At 46.6% G+C, this 24,216-nt stretch overlaps 1 protein-coding gene across 4 annotated transcripts in view; it reads left to right on the top strand.

The window, feature by feature from the left end:
* Positions 1–24,216, top strand: part of SLC23A2 (solute carrier family 23 member 2) — a 140,075-nt gene that overhangs the window by 88,329 nt on the left and 27,530 nt on the right. For all 4 annotated transcript variants that reach the window (XM_012455395.3, XM_064382256.1, XM_064382257.1 and 1 more), the window contains 5 exons: positions 2,088–2,204; positions 4,985–5,142; positions 18,371–18,459; positions 19,458–19,528; positions 20,460–20,641. In XM_012455395.3, coding sequence (XP_012310818.1) covers positions 2,088–2,204; positions 4,985–5,142; positions 18,371–18,459; positions 19,458–19,528; positions 20,460–20,641 — 617 coding nt within the window. The remainder of the gene's footprint in view (positions 1–2,087; positions 2,205–4,984; positions 5,143–18,370; positions 18,460–19,457; positions 19,529–20,459; positions 20,642–24,216) is intronic.

The following is a 24,216-nucleotide window of genomic DNA, read 5'->3' on the forward strand; positions in this document are numbered from 1 at the left end:
TGAACAGCAGCATTCCTGCCTCTGTGGCTGTAGCTAATGTGGTGCTGTTGAGCTGATGTTTATCTAGTGAGCCCCATGTCCATAATTCTATCATGTTAGCAAAATGGTGACCTCAGTTCAGGAGTTCCCAAATCAGGTTCTGTGATTAACTAGAAAGACTTGGAGAATTCAGCAAGCTGTTTTACTCACAGTTAAGCATTTTTGTTGTTGTTGTTTTGTTTTTTAAACAGAGAAAGGATATAGATTAAAATCAGCAACGGAAAAAGGCACATAGGCAGGGTCTGGGAGACACCAGGTGCAATCTTGCAGCCATCCTCTCTCAGTGGAGTCATCCAGGCAGGGTTCAGTTTTCCCAGCAATGATGTGTGATAACACTCATTCAACCAGGGAAGCTCACCCGAGCCTTGGTGTCCAGGGTTTGTTGCCAAATTTCAGGTTAAATAAAATAAAATAAAAATACACACACACACACACACACACACACACACGCACACACACTAGAGAAGGGGCCTCACTATGTTGCCCAGGCTGTTCTTGAACCCTGGCTTCAAGTGATCCTCACACCTTAGCATCCTAGAGTACTGGGACCGCAGGTGTGAGTCACTGCACTAGGCCTAAAAAGACATGTTTAAGAGGCAGAAATCTCAAGAGCTCGGGCTATCCCCCATGTGCCAGGCAAGAGTCAACCCTTTCTTTGAAATGTGCAGGATTGGGCAGCCCAGACCTGCTGAGTTAATCTTTATTGTACATCACTACATGCCACACCTCTCACACACATATATACTTTTTCTACCATTTTTTTCCAACAAGTTTTTAAAGACATCCGTAATCCATTGTAATGAATTCAACAATGCAAATTTGCCAGTATCCCTTGTTAGGACGGAAGAGAAAGTTTTACGCAAAAGGTCATATTCAGTTACATTTGGATTAGATCAGATGTCAGTTTCCATCAGACATTTACCTTCTGGCTGTGGAAGGTGAGGGTGAACTGTGTCCCTTCTTTCATTTAAGGTATTGGGCCCCAAACCCCTTTCACCTCCGTGGGCCAAATACATCAGACCAGAGGGCACTTATTGGGCTAGATACTGTCAATGGTCAGAATGCCATCATCTTCGTCTTTTTGTGGGATGTCTTTCCATTTTGTTTCCTGTTAAGCACTTTGTTTGCTAGGTTCTAAAAGATTTTAAAGAATGAGATGCACATCTTGGATTCTAAGAAATGATTGTAGAAATTCCAAGAAAAGATTATTTGTGTGGTTTTTGAAACCAGAGCAGTTTTGAGGCTCTCTTGGGGAACTCAGGGCTACCTTGAGTTTTCTGTTTGGCTCAGATGCTGCTTGAGTTCAGAACTGATGCTATGGGTGACTGGAAGAGGCTGGACTCTAACCTAAAATGACTGGTCTTTGTGATGATTTTGGCTTAAAAAGCATGCCACACTAATGTTAATTTTTTTTTTTTTAACTAGTGCTAGGGGAAAAAGAAGAAAAAAAACCTGTCACCTAAATGATCAATACATTTTTAATGTTTTGTTTTTTAAACAGATTTCAAATCACCATGTTTATGTATTTCGGAATTTTGCTTTTTTCACCTGACATTATCTGAGCAATAGTGTTTGGATAGGAGGGTGTAGAACTTGAAAGTACCAAGATCCTTTTTACTTGCAGGGATAAAGTGGACTGGGAGGGGCAGATCAGTGTGCTGTCTATTTGAAAGTAGTTAACATTTTCTAAGTTTTCGGGTCTCACTCAAGAGCTGCTTGTGCCAAGGTATCATTTTGTGGTCTCAACCTGGGAGCATGTCTGTCCATGCAGGAGGATCCCCAGGCCTGGGGAGGAGCTCTCAGCAAGCTCAGTGCTCTCAGGGATGAGCTGTTGCCAAAGGACACTGACTCCCCAAATTCTGAGGATTGACCATCCCAGAGAGTGAGTGTACTTGAGCCTTGCTTCAAAGATAGCCAAGGCTCAAAATTGTAGGAAAACAGCAGCCACTTGATAAAGCTGTTTATCTGTAACGATGACCTGTACATGGCTGAGCTAACATTGGTCTTCACGTTTAATGAGTGCTTCCTTTTCCCCCTCTCGCTCACAGAGCTCTCTTGCTGAGACCCTGGATAGCACTGGCAGTCTGGATCCTCAGCGATCGGACATGATTTACACCATAGAAGATGTTCCTCCCTGGTACCTGTGTATATTTCTGGGGTTGCAGGTAAGATGGTTCCTGTAGGATGCGTAACCACCAGCAGGTGTTTGCATTGTCTACCATCTGGAATTTTTAAAAAATTCAACTTTGATTTTTGTTTATTGAAGACTTTTATAAATTCCTCTTTTAAGGGTGATGAGTAGTGGCTGGGCATGGTAGCTCATGCCTGTAATCCTAGCAGTTTTGGAGGCAGAGGTGGGCAGATCACTTGAACCTAGGAGCTCAAGACTAGCCTGGGTAACACGGCAAAAGTCCACCTCTACAAAAAATACAAAAATTAGCCATGTGTGGTGGTGTGTGCCCATAGTCCCAGCTACTTAAAAGGCTGAGGCAGGAGGATCACTTGAGCCCTGGAGGTTGAGGTTGCAGTGAGCTGTGATTGCACCACTCTGCTTCAGCCTGAGGTTGAGGTTGCAGTGAGCTGTGATTGCACCACTCTGCTTCAGCCTGGTTGACAGAGTGAGACCCTGTCTCGAAAATAAAAAAGTGGTGAATGGGAATTGTAGACATCATAGCAAGGAGAAAGAAAAGAACCGATAGAGTGGATTACCAGGGAAAAAGAAAGAAGGAAGATGTTAAGGGGACAAGCAAAAGCAGTGACATAAAGGAAGGGAAAGGAGATAGACTTATAGGAAGAATAGAGGAAGGAGAAAAGTTGAAGAGTAGAGAAAAGAGAAATGAATATTCATCTCCCATCCCTGGCCTAGTTAACCCACCCAAAATCATGGTAACCTCTGCCATGAAACACAAGTTGCCCTGAGAAGTGCCATGTTGGCCAGGACCTAAATGGTAGGTTTCAGTCTTATTTCTTAAAGGAAGGGAAACTTGCCATGGTAGTGGCAGCATCCTCTGCTGCAGCTTCCAGTGGGAGGGGAGGGGAGGCGGGCTGAGGGACAAGGTGGGTGGTAACATGGCTGATGGAGGCCTCCAGCGTCTTTGGTACTTCCCTCCTCTGTCTTCAGCACCCTGTTCCCTTTTATAGTATTAATGTGGGATGTTTTGGAGAAACGGGACAATGTGGGGAGGGTCTTTTCTTAGATGCACACCCCAGGCCTATATTTGCTTTGGTTTTAACTTGGACTCTGTTCTGAGGTCTGACTTACCATTTTTCCTTTCTCAAGTTTGTGTGATCTGTTCAACCTAAGGCATCTCAGGTGCTGCGAAAATCCATCTCATTGTCCAGAGATGTTTATTCACCCTGGGGCAGGGTTGTGCCTGCCAACAGTTGGGTGCTTTGGTCGAGTTTCCAGTTGCCCTGCCCTTCCCTCACCCACTTTCAGGTGTCAAAGCACATGGTAACCTGGACTGGCAGGTGTTTGTTAAGTAGGGGAGGAGTCAGAGCCAAAGTTGCTGAGTGGCCTTGGCAAATAATCTACCTTGGGCCAGGCATTCTGAACCAGATTCAGGAAACACACTTTTTGGAATGTTTATCTTATAGATGTTTCTAGCAGTCTTCCCTGGTCAGACAGGAGTGGGAAACCCCGCCTGTGTCATGTCCTTCCTGACCATTCAGAGTATATAAACTTGGAAGCAGACTTGAGACATCCTGAACAGGAATATTTCACCCCAGGAAACTCCTACACAGTTGGGCTTCATGGGCTACATGTGGCATGTTTGGCAAATGTGGGCAGAAATGGGAAGCTGCTGGAAGAAAAGTAGGAAATTTGCAGAACAGAAATGGAACTGATCAATGGGGGAAAGGAGGGAAGTGAGTCGTGAGTGCTGGGACTATCCTACCGGGGCTACAGGTGTGGCAGAGGGGGTCCCAAAGAAAAGTGGGATGGGGTTCTTTCTGGAAGATTCCTACAGCTACCATATGACCTTAACCCTGCCCTGACTGGAACAGGCATTGTTTGCAGAAACGATGCCAGCTCACAGATAAAGACAGAAAACCCCCCATGCGTATGTAACTTATGAAGCTTATGTAACTTTAATCCCCAGACATGAAAGAACTTTTTTAAAGAAGTAGACTAATTAGGAATATAGACGCAAAATTCTGTATAAAATATTAGCAAATGAAATCCCAGAAGAAAAATACAGCATGACTAACTAGGGTTTGTTTCAAGCATGCCAGAATATATTGTTCAGCACATCACAATTCATGATAACAGATTAAAGGAGAAAGGCCTTATGGTTTTAGCAATTTATGCCAGAAAAGCATTTTGGGGAAAAACCCCGAATATTTCCAATAAGAATTACATGAGTAAACTATCACCAGTGCTCATATTGACTGTTGTCCTTTGTGAGGCATGGATTCATCCAAGTAATAAGTAATAATGACAGTGAGTAATAAGGCAAGAAAATGTAATAAAAAGGAGAAATGCAGCTGGGTGCGGTGGCTCATGCCGTAATCCCAGCACTTTGGGAGGGAAAGAGGTAGGCAGATTGCTTGAGCCCAGGTGTTTGACACCAGCCTGCCCAACATGGAGAAACCCCATCGCTACAAAAAATACAAAAATTAGCCAGACATGGAGGCACATGCCTGTAATCTCAGCTACTTGAAGCAGAGTTGCTTGAGCCCGGGGGGCAGAGGTCGCACTGAGCCAAGATCGTGCCATTGTACTCCATCCAGGTCAATGGGAGTGAAACTCTATCTCAACAACAAAAAAGGAGAAATGCTGAAAAAGAAGGAAAAAAATATGGCTTGGTATACAAGAATATAAATCTAAAACACCAAGGAGATTCTTTATGTGGGCTATTTTTTAACAACAAGAGAGTCAGGATGAAATCCAGAATAAACAAGGAATGGTTTACTGTTTCTCCTGTGACTCTCCTCCTGCCTGCAGCACTACCTGACTTGCTTCAGTGGCACGATCGCGGTGCCCTTCCTGCTGGCTGATGCCATGTGTGTGGGGTACGACCAGTGGGCCACCAGTCAGCTCATCGGGACCATTTTCTTCTGTGTGGGAATCACTACTTTGCTGCAGACAACATTTGGATGCAGGTGAGATTGGGGTACTAATGGGGGATGCCAAATCCTCCAGAAGGCATTGAGCCATGCCATTTGCCTAGGGCTGTTTGCAAGGACTGAATGGAGGCGAGGGAGTGTCCTAGTGCCCGTTGGTCCCCACCCTGCAGTTTTCCTCCCAATCGCTTCCTCTCTTGGTGAATGGCACCACCACCACCTTCCCCTACCCAGTTGTCCAAGTTGGAAACTCAGCCTCACTCTCCTCCCTTTGCCCCCTTGGCAAGTCATGCTCGCTCCCCAGCACCCCTCTGTGCCCTCATTCCTTGAGTTCAGACCAGAGTGTCCCACTAGGCTCCCCACTGGCTTCCCTGCCTCCAGGGCACTGCTCTTGGACCCACTTTGTGCCCCATACTCAGTGCCATCTTTCTACTTCTGCACCCTCCTCAGGGTGAGCCATACTGCAGCTCTCCTCACCAGGCTGCACCTAGCTTTTGGCTTGTCCTTGCTCTCTGCCCTACCTCCATTTCCAGCCATGCCTCTGAGCCCTGCCTCAGTCTCGAGGGCCCACCGTCTACCCTCCTGTGCGTCTTCTCCCCACCCGCCTGGCACACACCAGCTCATCCTCCAGGCCCAGCTTGTCCTGCCCTCCCGACTCTGTGGAGCCCTTCGTTGTTCTCTGAATTCCCACCTGTGTTCATCCTTCCAGTGTGGCCGTTATTCCAGTTTGTCCTTTTTGTTTCTATGCCTTTCTCCCCATGGTGCTTCCTCCTTGATGCCAGGGCTTGGGCTTGTTCATTTTTGCATCTCCAGCTACCAGCTTAAATGGATGTGAAGCTGGCAAAGGAAGGAGAAGAAACGTCCTTTCCTACCTTCCTCCCTCCGCCTGCAAGCTTGCCTTTTCCTCTCCTTTCCTGCTCTTCTACCCTCTTCACGGTGCAGCCTCTTACTTTACTCCAGGGCACTACTCAGGGGGTGAAGCCTGGTCTGGCAGGACTGTCCTGAGTTCACTGCCAGCTCTGATTCTTGCTCCCTCAAAAACAGGCTGAGTAAGTTCTGGCCCTGCCTGTGGGGGAAGGTGGGTATGGGCTAAAGTCAGGGACTGCATTCTGATATGTTAGAATCCTTTGGGACCGCACAGTTGCTTTTACACAGCAGAGGGATAGGGGAGCCTTGGAGGTAGATGAGCTCTTAAGGTTCCCAGATCCGAGCCCATGCTACTCTGCCCACAACCACCAAGCTGGGCCAAAGGGAGGAGGGTCTCTTCAAGCCCCCCAGAGGGTAGGGCAGGGGTATCACTGACCGACTAGGGGAAAGAGATGTGGTCTGGGCCTTCCAAGGAGGGCTCAACCTGGCTGGCACCCTGTCATCCTTTGGGTACAGCATTCAAGACTCTGTGCTTAAAGTCCAGAGTGCACAGCAAAGCTTTTGTTGGCTGACTCAGGACCCTTATTTTGCCCATGGAGTGCTGTTCTCTGGAGAAACATTCTTTTTCTAAACAGCTGACTTATCTGTGGATTTGTAAGCACCATCCCTCTGTGAATTTGGTCAGTGTTTTTCGTTGAGCATTGTGGTTTGACCTGAGTAGGGAATGAAAGCCGTCTTTATTGCAGTGAAGTATGCACCGTGTGCAGCTCTGCCCCAGCTTATGCCAAGGAGGCCAGGCCTGGCCAGCAGCTGAGCCTGATGGGCACAGTTGCCTAATGGGACACAGAAAGGAAGGCCTGGGGGCACTTGGCGTAAATACTTTTGATCATAGAGGGCATCATCTTGCCCACTGTTGGGGCATAAGACCTAAATGGAACAACCCAGGTCAGCGTGGTTCACCTCCCTGCTGGCCTGGGGCGCAGTTTGAATGGAGTAAGAACAGGAGAGGGATTTGACACCCTACTGGGATGGCTCAGGGACCCAAAATGCAGAGATGTGGCCTGGAGGAGGGTGTGTGTCTGTGTGCCCCATGCCCACGAGGCTGGGTGAAAGCAGCCTTACTTGCTGTGTTTGTGAGGAGTCAGTGAGTCCCCCATGACCTTTGGCTGTGCAAGGAATGGCAGCCCCACCCACCCCTGCTTCCATCCTCCTCGAAGTGTGGCCATTTGCTTAGTCATAAATCAGGTGGTGCTGACTAATCAAGTCAGCAGCTGTGTACTGCTGGGCAGGCGAGGGTGTGTTTGGGGCTTTGGTGGGGCACTGGGCTTGTGGTAGGGGTTTTCTGTGATTGTTGGGGTATGGGTAGTACCCGTGCTCTTAACCTGGGCAAAGAGGAAGAGACTGGCTCAGCCCTGCAGATATTCAGTGACTGGTCTGTGTAGCAGTTGTGGGTGACTAGGGCCTGGCCGTGGTGGAAGCAGTGGTGACATTGAAGCACATGACGCATAGCACGAAGGGCAGCACCATCAGGGAGACGCAACGCATCCTCCAGGGGACATGGTGGGAGTCCTGGAGGAGGTGATATCTGAGACAGGCCCTGTAGGCTCCAAGGGCTCTGGCCAGGAGGGCTGAGGGAACAGCTTCCATCCCAGCAGGGGCAGGAGTAAAGGCAGGAGGCCACAGCCTGGCATGATCCCCCGACCATGCACACAGAGGCCAGGACTTGCACCTTATCAGTAGGCACAGGGGACCTTCATTGGCTTCGTTAGCAGGGGACACACTCTCTGGGGCTGTGCCTTGAAGGATGTTACTTGGTTACTAAGCATAGGGGGTCCTAGGGGATCAGCGGCATCCATGAGAAAAGTGATGTGGGCCCAGGCAAGCCTCAGGGGTGTGGGATAGGAAGGAGACTGTGCTGGGACTGAACTCATCCCCGAGTCTTACTCTTCCTCATTCTGGAAGTCCCTTCCTGCTTTGAATCCTTAGCTGGAAAGAGAAGCAGCATGGAGTGGAATGTGCTTCATGTGTCCTGATTAAGGAATCTTTCTGAATGTATTTTACATGTGAAAAAGACATGGAAAAAAAAATCTTTCTAGCTAAGCAGCTTAGAGAGAGCCTTTGGGATGGGGGAGGGGAGCACCCCCACCGGCTCCTCATGGGCGGCCGGGCCCTCCAGGCTAGGGGGGGCTCTTGCTGTGAATCTTCTGAGCCTGCGGTGCTGCCTGCACCCCTTGCTGCCTCTCCGACCAGCAGGTGGGCAGTGAGCAGGGGCTCAGGTGGGGGCTCCTGCTCTGCACGGCCTCAGAACCTGTTTGTAGATCTTCTGTGTAGGTCCTGGGTGCACTTGGGGGCCTGCTATGTGGGGGGCTGCGTGTCTGAGGCAGCGAAGGGGCACTGAGGCAATGGAACAGGCCGCTGTTTCCCTCCCTGACTGGCCAGTCACCATCTGGGGGCATGTTTGCTGCACCCCATGTTCGTGTGTCTCCTCTCCTCTCATCCCCTCACATCTCTCCATCCTCCATCCCTACCTGTTGGGACTCAGACTCCTCCACCCTTCCTCTTCCCATCTCTGCACTGGGCCAGAAGAGGCCGGGCTACCTTGTCAGCTGCACCACCTCTCACACCCTTGCCTCAGGTTTTCTATGGGTTTAGTGAGAGAAGAGCAGAAATCCCCAAAGTGGCCAGCTACTCCATGAGCATACGTCCTGTTCCCATCCAGCAGAGCAAAGTTGGCAGCCAAACCTCAGGAGGGTGAGGTCCCCTCTGGTCATTGGACTCCCACATCCTACTCAGGACAGCATCTGTTCTAGGGGTGCTCACCAAGATCAATGCTGCCAGAGCTGGGCGCATGGCCAGTGCTCACGAAAGTCAGGTTTTGGGATACTTTTATGGAATTCTAACCCCTTGGGCATCAGAACCTATACTTCTGAGGATAGAGAGATATTTATAGCATGTGGCATTATGGAAAAGTGACCCCTCCAGCCCTGTTTCCTTTGTGAAAATCAAAGGATGCTTCTTCCTAAGATGTCCTGGGAATGATATAGTTAGCTTTTGTTTTAATGAATTTATTGTGTTTCCTGGAATTATTCCTTGGATTATTATGTTTCCTGGAATACTTTTTGGGAGTTTTTGCTTATGAAAATGTGAGCTCATATTTTAGACTTTTAGTTTTGCTAGTTGCTTAGATAGATCCGTCATAGGCTGTGAATTATCATTTCTTTTAGAATTCTGTGTTTATTTTCTGCTCAAAAAAGGATAGAATAAATAGATAGAGCAGTTGGGGTAGAGACTGTGAGTGGGGAGCAAGGTGGAAGGAAAGGCAGGCACAGCTGAGGGTGCAGGCCTGACTCCCAGCAGCACCCTGCCGGCAGGGTGGCAGATGGCCTCTGTAGGCTTTTTTGGGTTGTTTTTGTTTTCTGAGCAGCTCAGCACTCATTTCCTTAGGCTTAGAGCAGCAGAAGGAAAAGTTTCTCATGTCCAGCTTTCGTGATTTTTAAGGCACAGTGTCAGACTTCTCCAGCTCCGAGGTGGTTCCCCTGTTGTGTTTCAGTTCCGTATCTGCTTAGCGTGTTTGACTACCTCTTGCTGAGTACCCGGTCGCTGGATGTTGAGGGCGAAGGGAGCCTGAGGAGATATAATGTCCTGTGCCCTTGAGGGGTGGGCCCTCTATTCTGCAGAAGCGTCTCGAGTACAGGAAGGAACAAAGTGCTGTGGTCAGGTCATCCCTCCTCATATCACATGGGCTCTTGATCTGAGTGGAATGCTATCCTGGAAACCTGTTTCATTCCATAAAAAGGACCAGAGTTGACAGCAACCCGTGAAGGTAAAACAGATGTGTGTCTTTGCAGACCTCATTCAAGCACAGAAAGCCCACTGTAGGATGCCACACAGCATGGGGCACGTTTCCCAAGGCTGACTGGCGAAGGCCACATGAAGCGTGTCTGGGTTGGCAGGCTGCAGGCCCTTCCTTCGCTGCATATCTCTCCTGGCATCAAAATGTTTTCTTTTCTTCCAGGGGCCGTTGTCTTTTTGCATTGAAGGTTGTGGGCTTTAGCCCCAGTTGTCATGGACTTAGGAGGCTTTGGTGCTTTCCAAGCCTTTGTTCGGGGAAAGGCAGTTCCTCATGGGTGCTACTTCCCTCTCTCTCCCTGCCTTTTCCTTCTCCCTCCTCTCCTTTGACCTTGATCCCTTGAGCTTTGCTTCAAGGAGGTCTTCATTACCGAGTTCCCCTGAGCAAGGTTTCAACTGTTCCCATTCTGGCTGGTCTATGATGTCAATTCCAGCTAACCCTTCTTCTGGGTATTAGTACAAAGCCTTTAAAATCCAGAGAAATCAGGGCAGGGTTGTTGAGGTGCTGCAGCCTGCAGCTGTCATTCTTTTGTGGTACCTCCAAGCTTCCCAGAGTTCCCACCCCAATCCTTGGTGTCTCTAGGGTCCTCCAAGACCCTGCCCCACTGTCCCAACACTGTCTCTCCCACAGGCTGGCAGGAGAGCCTTACTGTGTTTAAGGGGCCACCCTCAGCCTTTCAATCCAGGCCCCTCTTAGAGACATCACTCTGACCTCTCCAGCAAAATGAAAGGTAGGATGTCCCCTCTCAGAGGAGCCACTCTCAGGCCTGCTGTAAGCACACAGCACATTGATGTGCTGAGAAAAGGTAGCGTTTGGCCAAGAGTGTCATTGTAGCTGGTTTAGGAACCAGGCCTCTAAACAGATTGTCTGCTCTAAGGAGAGAGAGTTCCTCTGTCTTCTATCCCGTCAGGTTCCTGGGGCCCTATTGGAATGTTGTTCATGATACGTATTCACTGAGTACAAGGAGTGGCTCCAGGAGACTTTAAGGTCTTACATCTGAGGACTTTGAACTCATGACTGTTTATAAAACTTAGAAGCATGGAAGGATGCAGTGATTAGATTGGGGTGAGTGAGACTTGGACCCCCTCCCCCCACTTCTCTTTCTGTATATGTATTTGCATTGGGGTACAAGTGTAATTTTTAAAATTTTTGAGCCACTCGAAAGCAAAGTTGCAGGCTGGGCAAGGCGGTTCAGGGCTGTAATCCCAGCACTTTGGGAGACTGAGGCAGGAGGATTGCTTGAGCCCAGGAGTTTGAGACCAGCCTGGACAACATAGTGAGACCTTGTCTCAACAAATAATAAAAATAATTAGCTAGATGTGGTGATGTGCACCTGTGGTCCCAGCTACTCGGGAGGCTGAGATGGAAGTGTCTCTTGAGCCCAGGAGCTTGAGGCTTCACTGAGCCGTGATCACCCCACTGCATTCCAGCTTGGAAGACAGTGCGAGATCCTGTCTTAAAACAAACAAACAAAAAAGAAGTAAAGTTGCAGATAGCATGATGGCTCACCCCTACATACTCTCCTAGCAATGAGCAATGAGGGTGTCTCTTACGCATCACAAGAGACCATTTATCACACCCAAGGACATTAACAATCATTCCGTCACATCATCTCATATGCAGTTCATATTTAACTTCTCAGTTGTCCCTAAAATACCTTTCACAGTTATTCCCTCCCTAAACCAGTCACCTTCGTGTGGTGCCTTTGTTTGTTTTGTCTCTCTGCTGTCTCCACCTTTTCTTCCCCACATCATCATCTTTTTAAAAAACTTCCAGAACTGATGTCTCGTGAGTGTCCCATGGTCTGATTTTGTCTGATCCATGTCCCTGTCACATTGTTTGATTTGTCCCACAATCCCTCTCATTTGTTGTCAATCAGAAGATGGGGCTGGAGGCGTGATTGATTTAGGGTAAGCATTTTTGCCAAAATTACCATGTAAGAGATGTCAAATCCTTTGTATTCTGTCATGTCAAGCAGGCACATAATAGCAGGGTTTGGGGCCCAAATAAAAAAAATTTACCACCCATTTAACTAAAAAAGAATTATTGTACATTAATGTGGGAATCCAGGCCAGGCATGGTGGCTCACACCTGTAATCCCAGCACTTTGGGAGGCTGAGGGGGGTGGATCACCTGATGTCAGGAGTTGGAGACCAGCCTGGCCAACATGTGAAACCCCATCTCTACTAAAAATACAGAAATTAGTTGGGCATGGTGGTGGGTGCCTACATATCCCAGCTACTTAGGAGGCTGAGGCAGGAGAATCTCTTGAACCTGGGAGGTGGAGATGGCAGTGAGCTGAGATAAGGGAGACCAGTGAGAATGCAGAGGCAATGACCTTGACTGAGAGTCTCTGCTCTGTTCGCCCCTGCCAGCTGCACTGGAGTCCTTGAATTCAGAGGCAGCGGGGTTCCCTTTGCATTATTCAATAGTCATGTGACTTTGGAAAAGCTCTCTCCAAACAGGTCTCTCCAAGCCCTGTTTCCTCAATGGTAAACTGACAATAAGATTGTTAGTGAGCCGGGTGTCATGGCTCATGCCTGCAATCCCAGCACTTTGGGAGGCCGAGGTGGGAGGATCGCTTGAACCTAGAAGTTCAAGACCAGCCTGGGCAACATAAGGAGACCTTGTCTCTACAAAAGCATCAAAAAAAAAAAAAAAAAAAAAAAAAATTTAGCCAGGTGTGGTGGTGCACACCTGTCCCAGCTACTCGGGAGGCTGAGGTGGGAAGATTACTTGAGACCAGGTCAAGGCTACAGTGAGCCGTGATTTGCGCCACTCCACTCCAGCCTGGGTGACAGAGCAATACCCTGTCTCAAAAGAAAGGTTGTTAGCATCAAGTGAGATGATGCCTGGTACCTGTCCACTCTCACTGGCTGACTCTTTATCTTAGTGAGCCCCCTGGGAGGGAAGGAGGCAGGTGGTACAGCGGTTGTGCAGCGAGCAAGGGCTGGGCAGCCTCGTGGAGCAACTCGGACCTGATGAGTGCAGTAGGGCTTGGGTCAGCCACACTGCCAGTGTCCCCAGTCAGGGTGGGCCCACTGACCCTGGAGTTTGTGGCAGAGGCTGTCAGAAAGCTGTAAGGATGTTTGATCCAGCCCCTCCTGAGGCCTGAGTTCCTCTTGCCTGAGCCGAGCTTGTTCTCTAGGGTGGGTCTACTCGATTTTGTTCATGAAATTCTAGCTTTTCTGGGTGGTCTCCCTTCAGTTACTATACCCTTTCTATGTTTGCTGGCATTTGTAGTGTTTCAGGGGCCTGGGAGTCCAACTGAGTCCTCTTGTTGCTTGTAAGTTTAATGAATTTAGTTCTCTACAACTTTTCTTCTTCGACTGTCAGGTCCCACTTGCCCCAAACATATTTCCCTGTGCTCTGAATTGCTCATCCTCCTCCTCATGGCCTTCTGCTCCTCCTCACCCTCCCATTCCCTCCCCTAACCCCAATTCTTTCGTTTTAGGCAAGTGATTGCCCTGGCAAAAGCAGCCCTACACAGGAGTGAATAGTACCAAATAGGGATGGAAGCTCTTTTCCTGTTTTAAATTTGGGGAGTTTTTTCAATATTTGGCATGACTATGGTTTCTTAAGGAATATGTTATCATCTCCCTGCCTCGGCTGCCCAAAACACTTGATAGATTGATAGACATAATTTTTTTAAATGTCACCTCTATTGAGGGACAATAGACATGCAGTAGAATTCATCCTTAAGCTGTGTAGTTAGTTGAGCTTATACTATACATATGGTATAAGCTCACACAGTCACATCACCATCACCATGATCTACAGATAGAACTATACAGGCTACTTTTCAACAGTTCAACAGATCAGTGGATGGATGAATGGATGAATGGATAGATACAGTAAATGATAGAACATGTTATTAATTAAGAAAACATTTTCTTTGACACATTATGTCTTTCTTTTTTCTTTTTCTTTCTTTTTTTGCGGGGGGGGATTGAGTCTCACTCTGTTGCCCAGGATGAAGTGTAGTGGCATGATCTCAACTCACTGCAACCTCTACCTTCTGGGTTCAAGCGATTCTCCTGCCTCAGCCTCCCAAGTAGCTGGGATATAGGCACCCACCACCATGCCCAGCTAATTTTTGTATTTTTAGTAGAGACGGGGTTTCACCATGTTGGCCAGGCTGGTCTCGAACTCCTGACCTTACATGATCCACCCACCTCAACCTCCCAAAGTGCTGAGATTACAGGCATAAGCCACTGTGCCTGGCCTTGCTTTTCTTTAAAAGTACTTGGTACACACTTCTAGTGGTAGATTCAATAATTAACCTATAGCTCCTCAAAGCCAAACCTGTTACATCACTTAGGGATTATTTTTTCAAAATTTTTTACATCTCAAGTCAATGTTCATTTGACAATGCAAGGTTTTGTACCAACTTTTGTTGTTGTCTTGGTAGATTAAGGAAGCCAGGCACAGGGTATATATGCTCTGTGTTGGTGAATTTTGTTTTTGTTTTATTCATTTTCATTAAGTTTAGTTCTGGGCAGATACAGTTTGTACCTTCATGGTGCTTCCCATAGAAACCATTCATCAGCTTTTAAACTTTCTCCGTTGGCACCAGAGGATTGCTGCAAGCCCCCCAGCATCTGGAGGCGTATCTGGGTGAATCATGAAAACCCATGCACATTTCGCCCCCAACTCTGAGTGAGTTGTAAATAGCTCCTTCAATTCATTAAGTATTCATTGGTGCTGGGGATACATGGTGGGTAAAGATGGTGGGTGAAGCCTATCTGCTTCCTACTATTGGGAGACCCTTGCCTCAAGATTGAGATGGGCAGAACAGCTCGTGGGGAGTGCACCAACCAGCACAGACAGCAGCAGCCTGAGGAAGGGAGCAGATAGAGGCTGGGTGCATGTGGAGACCTGATTCAGGCTGGCTCGTCATGTGAGCCGATGCCAAAGGGAGTTAAAAAGGAAAGACATAGAAAAGAAAAAAAAAAGCAGACAATGCACAGAGCTGTGCCACAGCCTGTTGGGATGTCCTCTGTGGCTTGCTTCCTTCCAGACTGAGAATAGCTTCAGGGTTAAGGTCACCCCTCCCAGTTTGCCTCCAGTGGTCCTTTCAGAGCAGGCCCTTCATTCGTGTTCCTCTTGCTGCAGGAAGAACGCAGGGGGCATTTGTCATCTGGTCCCCACTGACCTTCACCACATGAGCTCCCTGTGCTTTCACACAGGTGGAGAATCTGTGGTCCTCTGAGGGTTCCTGGGTCTGTCCTGTGGCTCTTGTTTTGCGCCTCTCCTCTCTCTGCCCTCAATATCCATAACCCCCACACACGTGGCAAAGCACTTCTCGTGCTTTAAGACCCACTCAAGCGACTGCACCTGCAGAGCCCCACGGCATTTCACACCATCACATCACTGCCCCTCATATGTGACCATAATAGAAGTGTGTTCTTCATGCAGCAAAAACAGAAGGGCTCAGGGCGTGTTTTCCATCATCTGTCTGCTTATAATTGTGCCGATGTCAAGCAGTACCCAAGAATGTTTATCGGGTGACAAAATGATAAATCCCTTTACGTGTCACAGGGGTTTTCAGTCTCAGCCACCCCTAGAAGGCATTGTTGAAAATGCAGATTTGGTGCCACCCACCCCTGAATCTGGCTCACCAGGATGAGATGCAGAAATTTCCACATTTAACCAGCACTTCCAGAGAATCCTGAAGCAGCATCCTGGTAACTTGGGAGGTGACTTGCAGAAATCTTGACAAAATGTCCCAGGTTATAGGGAAACACATTACAGATTCAAAGGAGATCCTGGAATATTTATTGGAGGAGATGATATTTTCTCCGTGCTTTAAATGACAAATGAAAGCTGAACTCGTATGAAGGAGCTGGTGAGAGACACCATGCTAGGAGCGGGGTTCAGGTTACCTGGGCATCAAGCTGGACACGCGGGGCCTCTAGCAGGGTTTTGAATAAAGTCAGGACTTGTGGAGATTGCATAGGTTCTTCTGCTGTCCTGAGGCAGGAGCACGACATGGGATCTCCTCATGACAAAGTTGCTGGTCTGCTCAGGATTTTGTTTTTTTAAACTAATACTAGTGACCACTATTAACTGTGAGAGTTTGCAGCTGCAGACATCCACTGCCTCTTCACATATTTAAGATATATTTTCCCTGTAGACAGATCAGAAAAACTTGCTTTGTAAAAGGTCAACAGTAAATATCCTGTGCTTTGTGTAAATATCCTGCTGAGCTCTACCGTGGTAGCGTGAAAGCAGCCGTAGACTATGAGTAAATAAACGGCTGTCCTTTGTTACAGTACAACTTTACTTACAAAAACCAGTAGCACCCCAGATCTGGCCCAGTGGCTGGTTTGGCCGCCCCTGGTGTAAAGAAAAGCACAGTTCACTGTATTTCCTTTCCACTCATTAGTACAAAATAAAAGAGCAGGCAGTCTTCTTGGCCTGGGGAGACCCACCTGGGTGCCTGAGGTTTACGTGGTCACATGAGTGCAATAGGAGCCGTGTTGTGGGTGCAGAGAGAAGAGCTGAGAATTGACCATCATCACACTGGGCAAGCACCTGAAAAAGCCATTTTTTCACCTTCAGTTGTTTTCTTGAAAAGTTGGTTTTGTTAATTGTGATCTAGGGAAGCTCTCATTTGTTTAATGTGTTCAAATGCTGTTGTTGCAACTGTCCCTAAGAATGTTTCAGTCAAGCCAGTGACAGAGTCCGCACTTAGTACTGGCGTCTTAACAGCTTGTGTCAGGTGGTGTTGTCTGGCTAGCTGTGAACACGTAATGCTGGCATGAGCAGCCCTTTCGAGATCATCTCAGGAGACGTTTTCTGTCATCGCCTATTTCAGAGGAACCCAGGGTCCCAGCAGCATGCAAATAAGTGAGTGTCTTTGCAGCAGCGCTCTCGTGACTTTTAGTGCTAGTTAAGCCATCAGATGCTCACCCTGAAAGGTGCCCAGGTCAGATGCCAAGGTCAGGTTCAGACTGAGGTCTAACTGAGGAGTGGAAACCAGATCCAGTCTTTCCTTTTGCCATTTCCAGTGACTTACCAATGTAGTGTGATGTGTCATGGCCATTCCTAAGGATAAAATCTGTAAATGCAGTTCACCATTCGTGTTCCATTGCCTTAGGGTGCATTGCTTAAAATCTGAAACCGTAGTAAACCAGGTGGCATTTAGACCATTCCTTCCGTCCCTAATTACATGCTGTCCTTTCAGTACAGTCCTGAAAATTTGTGCTTACGGAATGCTTAGAAGTCAGTGTTTTCCCTTTGACGTACATTCCCACTTCAGGTGACCTTCACTTCCGCTATCCTCTGGGCCCCTATGGCAGGTAATTATAACTGGATGGTTGTTGAAGGGCATGCCCATGGGAGTGGCCATCAGCAATGCATCTGGTTTGTATGGTGTAGCCTGCCTATGTGCCTTAAAGCTAGCACCCTGCCTGCTCTGGGTTGATGTCATTGCATGATTAAACAGCCAGGAGAGCATCTGTAACAAGGAAGTCTTGAGCTCACTGGCTCAGAATGGTGTGTGCTGGGCTCTGGACTTGCATCGAGGCTGCTTGTCCTTTAGCCAGAGCCAGTTCGATTTCTCAGTCCAGCTCCTGTTTCACTGTGGGTAGGACTTGCTGCCAGACAGCTCAAAGGGAGGAATGCTGGGTCCCTGTCTCACTGGCAAGGCTACTGACCAGGCTTCCTGATGCATTTCAGGATTTGAATGTGTGAGATTTCCCAGCTCTGAAAACAGGAGGAGCCAGTTTAATGTTTTACTCTCAAAATTATATGAAAAATAGTGATTAAGTTTTCATGCTAACCCATAAAGCCACTTTAATGTGACTTAGCTACAATGCTGTACATTGCCATTAAAAAATGGTCTTTTTGAATAGCTAAAGGGTTCATGAAGTCAATATGAAAATATCTAAAATATAATCAAATCATGTCATTTGAGGATCTCTGCATTTAGTTTGAGGATGTGGGCAGCAAATTTAATGGAGATTTCTGTAAGTTTTCTTGGCCCTTTAAAATATGTTAGAATACCTTTAAGTATTTTTATGATTAAGCAGAATATTTATTATATCTGCTATTGTGTTGTCCTTAATCTGTGATTAGGGCAGGTTTTGGTTCACAAAATGAAACAACGGAAGGAATTTTTTTCCTATGATAACCGATAAGAATTTAAAGGGAAGAGGAGGGAGGTAAAAAAGCAGAAATACACTGAATGTTTAAAAAGTTTATAAGCTCACTAGGAAAGAGGGAAGCCTAAATGCCTGCAGTCCCCCACCTGCAAGAGGAAAGGTGGTGATGGCAGGGACCAGTGTTGGGGTGTTGGCACTGACCACGAGGCCCACCCTGGAGCTGCCTGGGTGGGAGGAGAGTGGCAATGGGGAGGATGAGGAAGCCACTGGCTGTGGCTGCATGGCACAGGAGACCTTTGCAGACTGGGGCTTTTTCTTCTAGGTGTGCCTGCATTTACTCATGTGCTGTATGTCTATGGAAAAGACTGTTAAGTTGTCAAATAGTGAACTACTTCGGTAGTTCCCGATGCCGTGATCATGGTTTTGGTCTCGTTTCTTTTAGGTTACCCCTGTTTCAGGCCAGTGCTTTTGCATTTTTGGCCCCTGCTCGAGCCATCCTGTCTTTAGATAAATGGAAATGTAACACCACAGGTAATTGCAGTTATTTCCACATATGTCATTGGGGTCCTTTAAAGCAGGTGTAAAGGGAGGCCTGGACATGCTGCCCTCAGCAGCGCTAAATCCTTTCTGGAATTAGGGACAAAGCACACAAACCCACAAACAGCTTAGAATGCTCCAATCTGTGGATCGTGTCTGTCTCTCTCTTTCTATCCACTTGTTCATCCCTAACCCTAGAGCAAGAAAGGATCAGAATTGATCTCATTTCTCTATGTTAATGAAATTGACAAACATGGGAATGGAATAGAAAAATATTTGTGCTATTTTTCTGCCTCTCTCTTTCAGTGGATTTTATGACCCACCAGTAATCACTTTCTTTGCTGCGTCAGCATCCCTTCTCTGAAACATCTTTGCTTTTTAAGGATCTGGCTACTGTGGTTTGCTGCAAATGACTTTCATTCCCCTTCCTTAGTGATTGCAAAGATCCTTAAGGAACCCGATAAGGTCAGGAAAAGATAGGGAATTTGAGAAAATCAGAGTCAGACCTGTCCTCTCAAAAATATAATTACATTTTGACCTTCTAGGAGCAAAGTTTTCCAGCCTTCATTTCCTTCCTTGCTCCTAGGAGTTACTTTGTGACCATTGATTTGATCTGGGAACTGGAAAAGACCCTCTGTTTTATCTAAGTTTTTCAGACCTCAGTCCAGCAACCTTGCTGTCAGGCATTTCAATGAGGTGTGTGCAAAGGTTGGGTTTTTTGTGTGAGGCTGGTGCTAGTAACGTGTATCACCACTTCAGTTAGCTTTTGACAATTTGGGGTGCTCTCAGTCAATGAATTCATTTGGTTAAATTAACGTTTCAGGATCCACCTTTCAATAAGATAAGCTGTCCTGTTAGAGGTTGAATTTTAGGGATGGGATTGACATAAATATAATAAAAATAGGGAGAAGATTCTGCTTAAAGGGTAAAATAAATATGCCATGTGAGACAATCAGTTTCACTCCAAGAAAAACTTTGTTTTTGTTTTCAAGATGTTTCAGTTGCCAATGGAACAGCAGAGCTGTTGCACACAGAACACATCTGGTATCCACGGATCCAAGAGGTAAAAGACAAGCATTCTCTGCTTTTGGCATCTTCATGTTTCTTCTCAGCTTCACTGTTGGTTGACCCAAGAAATCGCAGTTGCTTTTACTGAGTCCTCCTTTTCTTTTTCAATTACTGATAATGTTTATTTCTCTTGTTAAAGTAAATGTAGTTAAGCAACACTCTAAAATAAAGTAATATGGAAATGCTTTGGGCAACCAGAAGGAATGGTTTTCTCCCTCCTGGACACCCACAGACCTGGCCACTCACACCTGCCAGCACAACTAGCTGAGGTTCGTGGCTCACTGGATGGAGCTACAGAGGCTCATCATCGACAGATAGAATTGTTCACTCTGGCCTCAGCATTTGCCTGTGTTCGTTGAAAGAACTAAAGATACTTGTCTGCCAAAGTGCAATTGAACAGAAGCAGACAGGAAGTACGGCTGACAGTGTATTAATGTCTTCCCAAACCTGTGAGATAATTCACCATCAGTTCAGAATGAACACAGATGTGGCCATTCTGCACATTGAAAACATCCCTTTAGAATTTTTGTCAATAACACTGTCTTGTTGATGTCCTGAGGGGTGCTCATTCTTTAAAGCTGAGAATCTTTGTGCTGCAGTGTTCCTCTAAGGCTGGTCTTAAAATGTTGTGTTTCTTCAATGGGAATTATAAATTTTTGCCTGCATCATTTAGCAGTGGAAAAGGCACGTGGGCTTTGTGTCCAGGGCCCATTTCTGTAATACACCTGTATCAGGAATGCAGGCCCCAGTTAGCGCCCACTGAAGTTTCTTGTCAGGTCCTGGGGAATTTTCCAGCTATATCTCCCCAGTTAGATGATATAATAACTTGTCGCCTTGCAGAATTATCAGTTGTGGTTGTGGGTGACATTCTGAGTGTGCAATGTACAAGCAGCTCACTCTTGTGTCTGTGCCATCTCTTGTTGCAGATCCAGGGGGCCATCATCATGTCCTCACTGATAGAAGTAGTCATTGGCCTCCTAGGCCTGCCTGGGGCTCTACTGAAGTACATCGGGCCCTTGACCATTACACCCACGGTGGCCCTCATCGGCCTCTCTGGTTTCCAGGCAGCGGGGGAGAGAGCCGGGAAGCACTGGGGCATTGCCATGCTGTAAGTGGAAACATCTCCCCTCGTCCCACCACTGTGGGGCAGCCTTTAGGAACATTCATACGGACTTCAGGAGATCATGTTTTGCAATAATAAGAATGGTCTGACAGTTTCAACTTTATTTGCTTCATGCTAGGGAACAGTCAAAGGGTTTTTGACCCAGCGGTTGGAAATTGACATGCAGTTGAGGTATTACAAAGACAGACTTAGCAGCAATATGAAGACAGTGGGTTGTAAGGTTTTAAACTTTGGTAAGGTGGTGGCGCCATTTGTTCTTGACTTTTGAGGTCTTGCCAAGTCTCGTGCACATGAATCGACATACTGGCAAGCCAGATTTTTATATCATGAGACTCAAAAATCCTTCCAGACTGGCAGCAGTCTGGAGTATTACCAGAGAAGTCGTAGGAAAGATCTGTTGGCATTGATGATGTGACTCTTCTACCCAGGCCACACTGGGCTCTGCACTCCTGGCAGTGGGTGAGTGAGGGACATGGTTTCTGCCAGGGTCCTGCTAGTCAGTGCCCGTCCTTTCGTATAGAAATCACATCCATCAAAGATGCCCCTTGCCCTTTAAGTAAAGTTAACACTTTGTGTTAATGAAGACATATGGGAATTTGATAATATCACTGATGATTAGAGCCACAGAACTCTGTGTAACACAGATTCCACATTCTCTGTGTGTCTGCAGAGCATGTGTAAGAATTGATCATATGCAGGTATATGGTTCCATTACACTGGAATTTAACCAGCCAGTAAAATTCCTAAAACAAAATAAGTCATCACATATGAGAGGATTTTTCATTTGTTTTGTTTTGTGAAATATTCTGCAATTATTTAATAACAGGTGGTATTTATTGATTTTTTACTATGCATCAGTCCTTTATATAACACTTGTATAGAGGAAAAAAAAAAAAAAAAAAAAAACTTGTATATCGTATCAGATAAGGTACATCCTACTGCTACCCCATTTAGCAGCAGAGGACAATGAGCACCATGATGTAATGTTATTGCTCAGAGTCACAGTAAGTTAAGTGGCCAAGGTGGGTTTCAAAACCCAAGTGTTAGAAATTAACCTGAACCCATCACACTCAATCCTGTTCTGTATATTAGAACATGATGTACAAATAAAGTGAACCATAGCAGAATTGTTATCTACACATTACAAATTAAGTTAAGATGTGTGAAAATATCAAGTTTTTTTTCTTCAAACAAGGTTTGAAGGAGGCACACCTCATACATGAGCATGAAGAACATGAATACCCAATCATCATGCTTACCCAATTTGGTTTTTTTTTTTTTTTTTGAGACAAAGTCTCACTCTGTTACCCAGGCTGGAGTGCAGTGGCCCTATCTTGGCTCACTGCAACCTCAGTCTCCCGGTTTCAAGCAGTTCTTCTGCCTTAGCCTACCAAGTAGCTGGGATTACAGGCACCAACCACCATGCCCGGGTAGTTTTTGTATTTTTAGTAGAGACAGGGTTTCATCATGTTGGCCAGGCTGGTCTCAAACTCCTGACCTCAGCCTCCTGCCTCAGCCTCCCAAAGTGCTGGGGTCACAGGCATGAGCCACCGTGCCCAGCCCAAAATTGTTCTTAATATTCTCATTTCACCAAAGGTTGGTCAAAACATTCTTCACACAAGCAGAGGTGGGAAGATGGCATGTAAGAATGTTCTTCCAGCAAAATTTAATTAATGTCAAAATGGATAAATTGTAGGTATAGAACAGTAAAATTAGAAACCAATAACAAAAGGTTGAACAAAACCCCCAAACCCCTTAGAAGCTTAAAAAAAGAGTGTTAAAAATCACTCTCAGAGAGGAAATTGAAGCTTTACAATTAATTACTGATAGTTTAGGAAATGATGGCAAGAGCAGCAGTAGTCACACTTAGTAGCCAGAGTTGTTCTCAAGGAAATCCACAACCTTTAAAGCAAATAGAATACATGAGGAATTTCAGTAGCTAAGAAAAGAGGACCAAAAAAATGAACCTAGTAAAAGCAGGGGAAACTAATTAAAGATACTGAAAATATGAAACAAATAGAAGCAATAAATCTAAAAGCTGGTCTCTTGAGGGGAGAAAATCCCAATGTACACAAACTTCTGGCAAACCTAAGCAGGGTAAGAGGATGCCTTTGCACATAGATCTGCCACAGAGCTAGTCAGAGGGAGTTAAACTGTTACCTCCCCCCAAATTAAAACAAAAAGTAAGAAAATAGTGGTTTTCAGAAAAGCCTAAGTAACCAAAATGGACTCAGCCTCGCTCTTACCTCTAAGAATTGATCTCTGAACTTGATCCTGCCTGGCCCCTTCTCTCCATGGACTTCCCCCGAGGAGATCTCACCTAGCACATGGCACCCACGCATCTCTTTGATGGTGGATATTTCTGTGGAAACCTGTAGTTCAGACCCATGAACTCCAGACTTACAGATCCAGCCCCCAGCTTGCCCTCTCCACTTGCTGTTACACAAGACATCTCCAACTGTAAATGAACAACAACAATAAAAATCCCCAGACTTTTGATTCTTTTCCTGCCCCCTAAGCCAGTTTCTTCTGCCTTCCTCCTTTTGGTAAATGGCACAGCCGTGCTCCCAGTTGCTTCAACCAGAAACTGTCTGTCTGCTCTTGAGTCTTCCTTCCCCCCATCCCTCACACAGCCCATCCTGCCCTTCCTCCTGCAGAACAAATTCTGAACCTGTTCTCTTCTCCAGGCCTTCACTGCCACCTCCCTCCGGGAGCCTCACCCTTGGCCGTAGATTCCTCACTGCCCCCAGTTTCTCCCTCATGTCTCCCAGGTGTCCTCCTCTGTCCTCTCCTTTTGAAACATCAGTTAGACACAAGCTAGAATTCTGGAAGCTTTGGGGTCTTCTTGTTGTTCCAGTGTCTGGAGCCTCATATGCTGCCCTTGCTGGGTCTGTATGCATCTCTTGGCCTGGACACCTGGGGCCCCTTTGCTCTGGGCACCCAGACATGCAGAGGTGGGACATGATCTTGAACTATTTACATGCCTTCCTCCACTCTACCCTTACTTGTCTCTTTCTGGAACCTCTTTTTGACTCCTCCTGGACCCTTCCTCTTTCCTCTCCTGTTTTCTATCTCTTGGTTATTTTCTCTATTCGTGGGAATTCTCCTTTGCTTTATCTCTTATTCCTTCTGCCAAGATCGTCATTTACACTCTGGTGGTTTTTCAGTTTCCAAGAGCTCTTCTGGGTCCTTGGGCTGTCAGCTCTGTGAGGGCAGGGCTTGTGCTCTGGGCGGGTCACTTTGGTACCCCCAGCACCTGCCCCTCCCATGGCTGAACTAGCGCTCAGTGAGCAGGTTGTGAACAAATACAGGGAAGCTCAGGAAGCCCAGTAAAACCATGACCACAAAAGTGGCCGAGATAGTTGTTGAAGGACTCTGATTCCTAAAAGAATCCCTGGGCCCAAACCAGTGAGTGCATTCAGTTTTCAAGGAAGAGAGAACATATGCACTGTTTAAACTGTTTCAAAGGTCTGTGAAAGGAGGGAAGGAAACTCCCCAGCCAATCTTAGTGGCAAATTCCAACTGAACTAATACAAAAGGAGAACCATGGCCCATCGTTT

Source organism: Aotus nancymaae, unplaced genomic scaffold, assembly GCF_030222135.1.
Source record: "Aotus nancymaae isolate 86718 unplaced genomic scaffold, 86718_ANA_hifiasm-v0.15.2.pri h1tg000029l, whole genome shotgun sequence".
NCBI lineage: Eukaryota > Metazoa > Chordata > Mammalia > Primates > Aotidae > Aotus > Aotus nancymaae.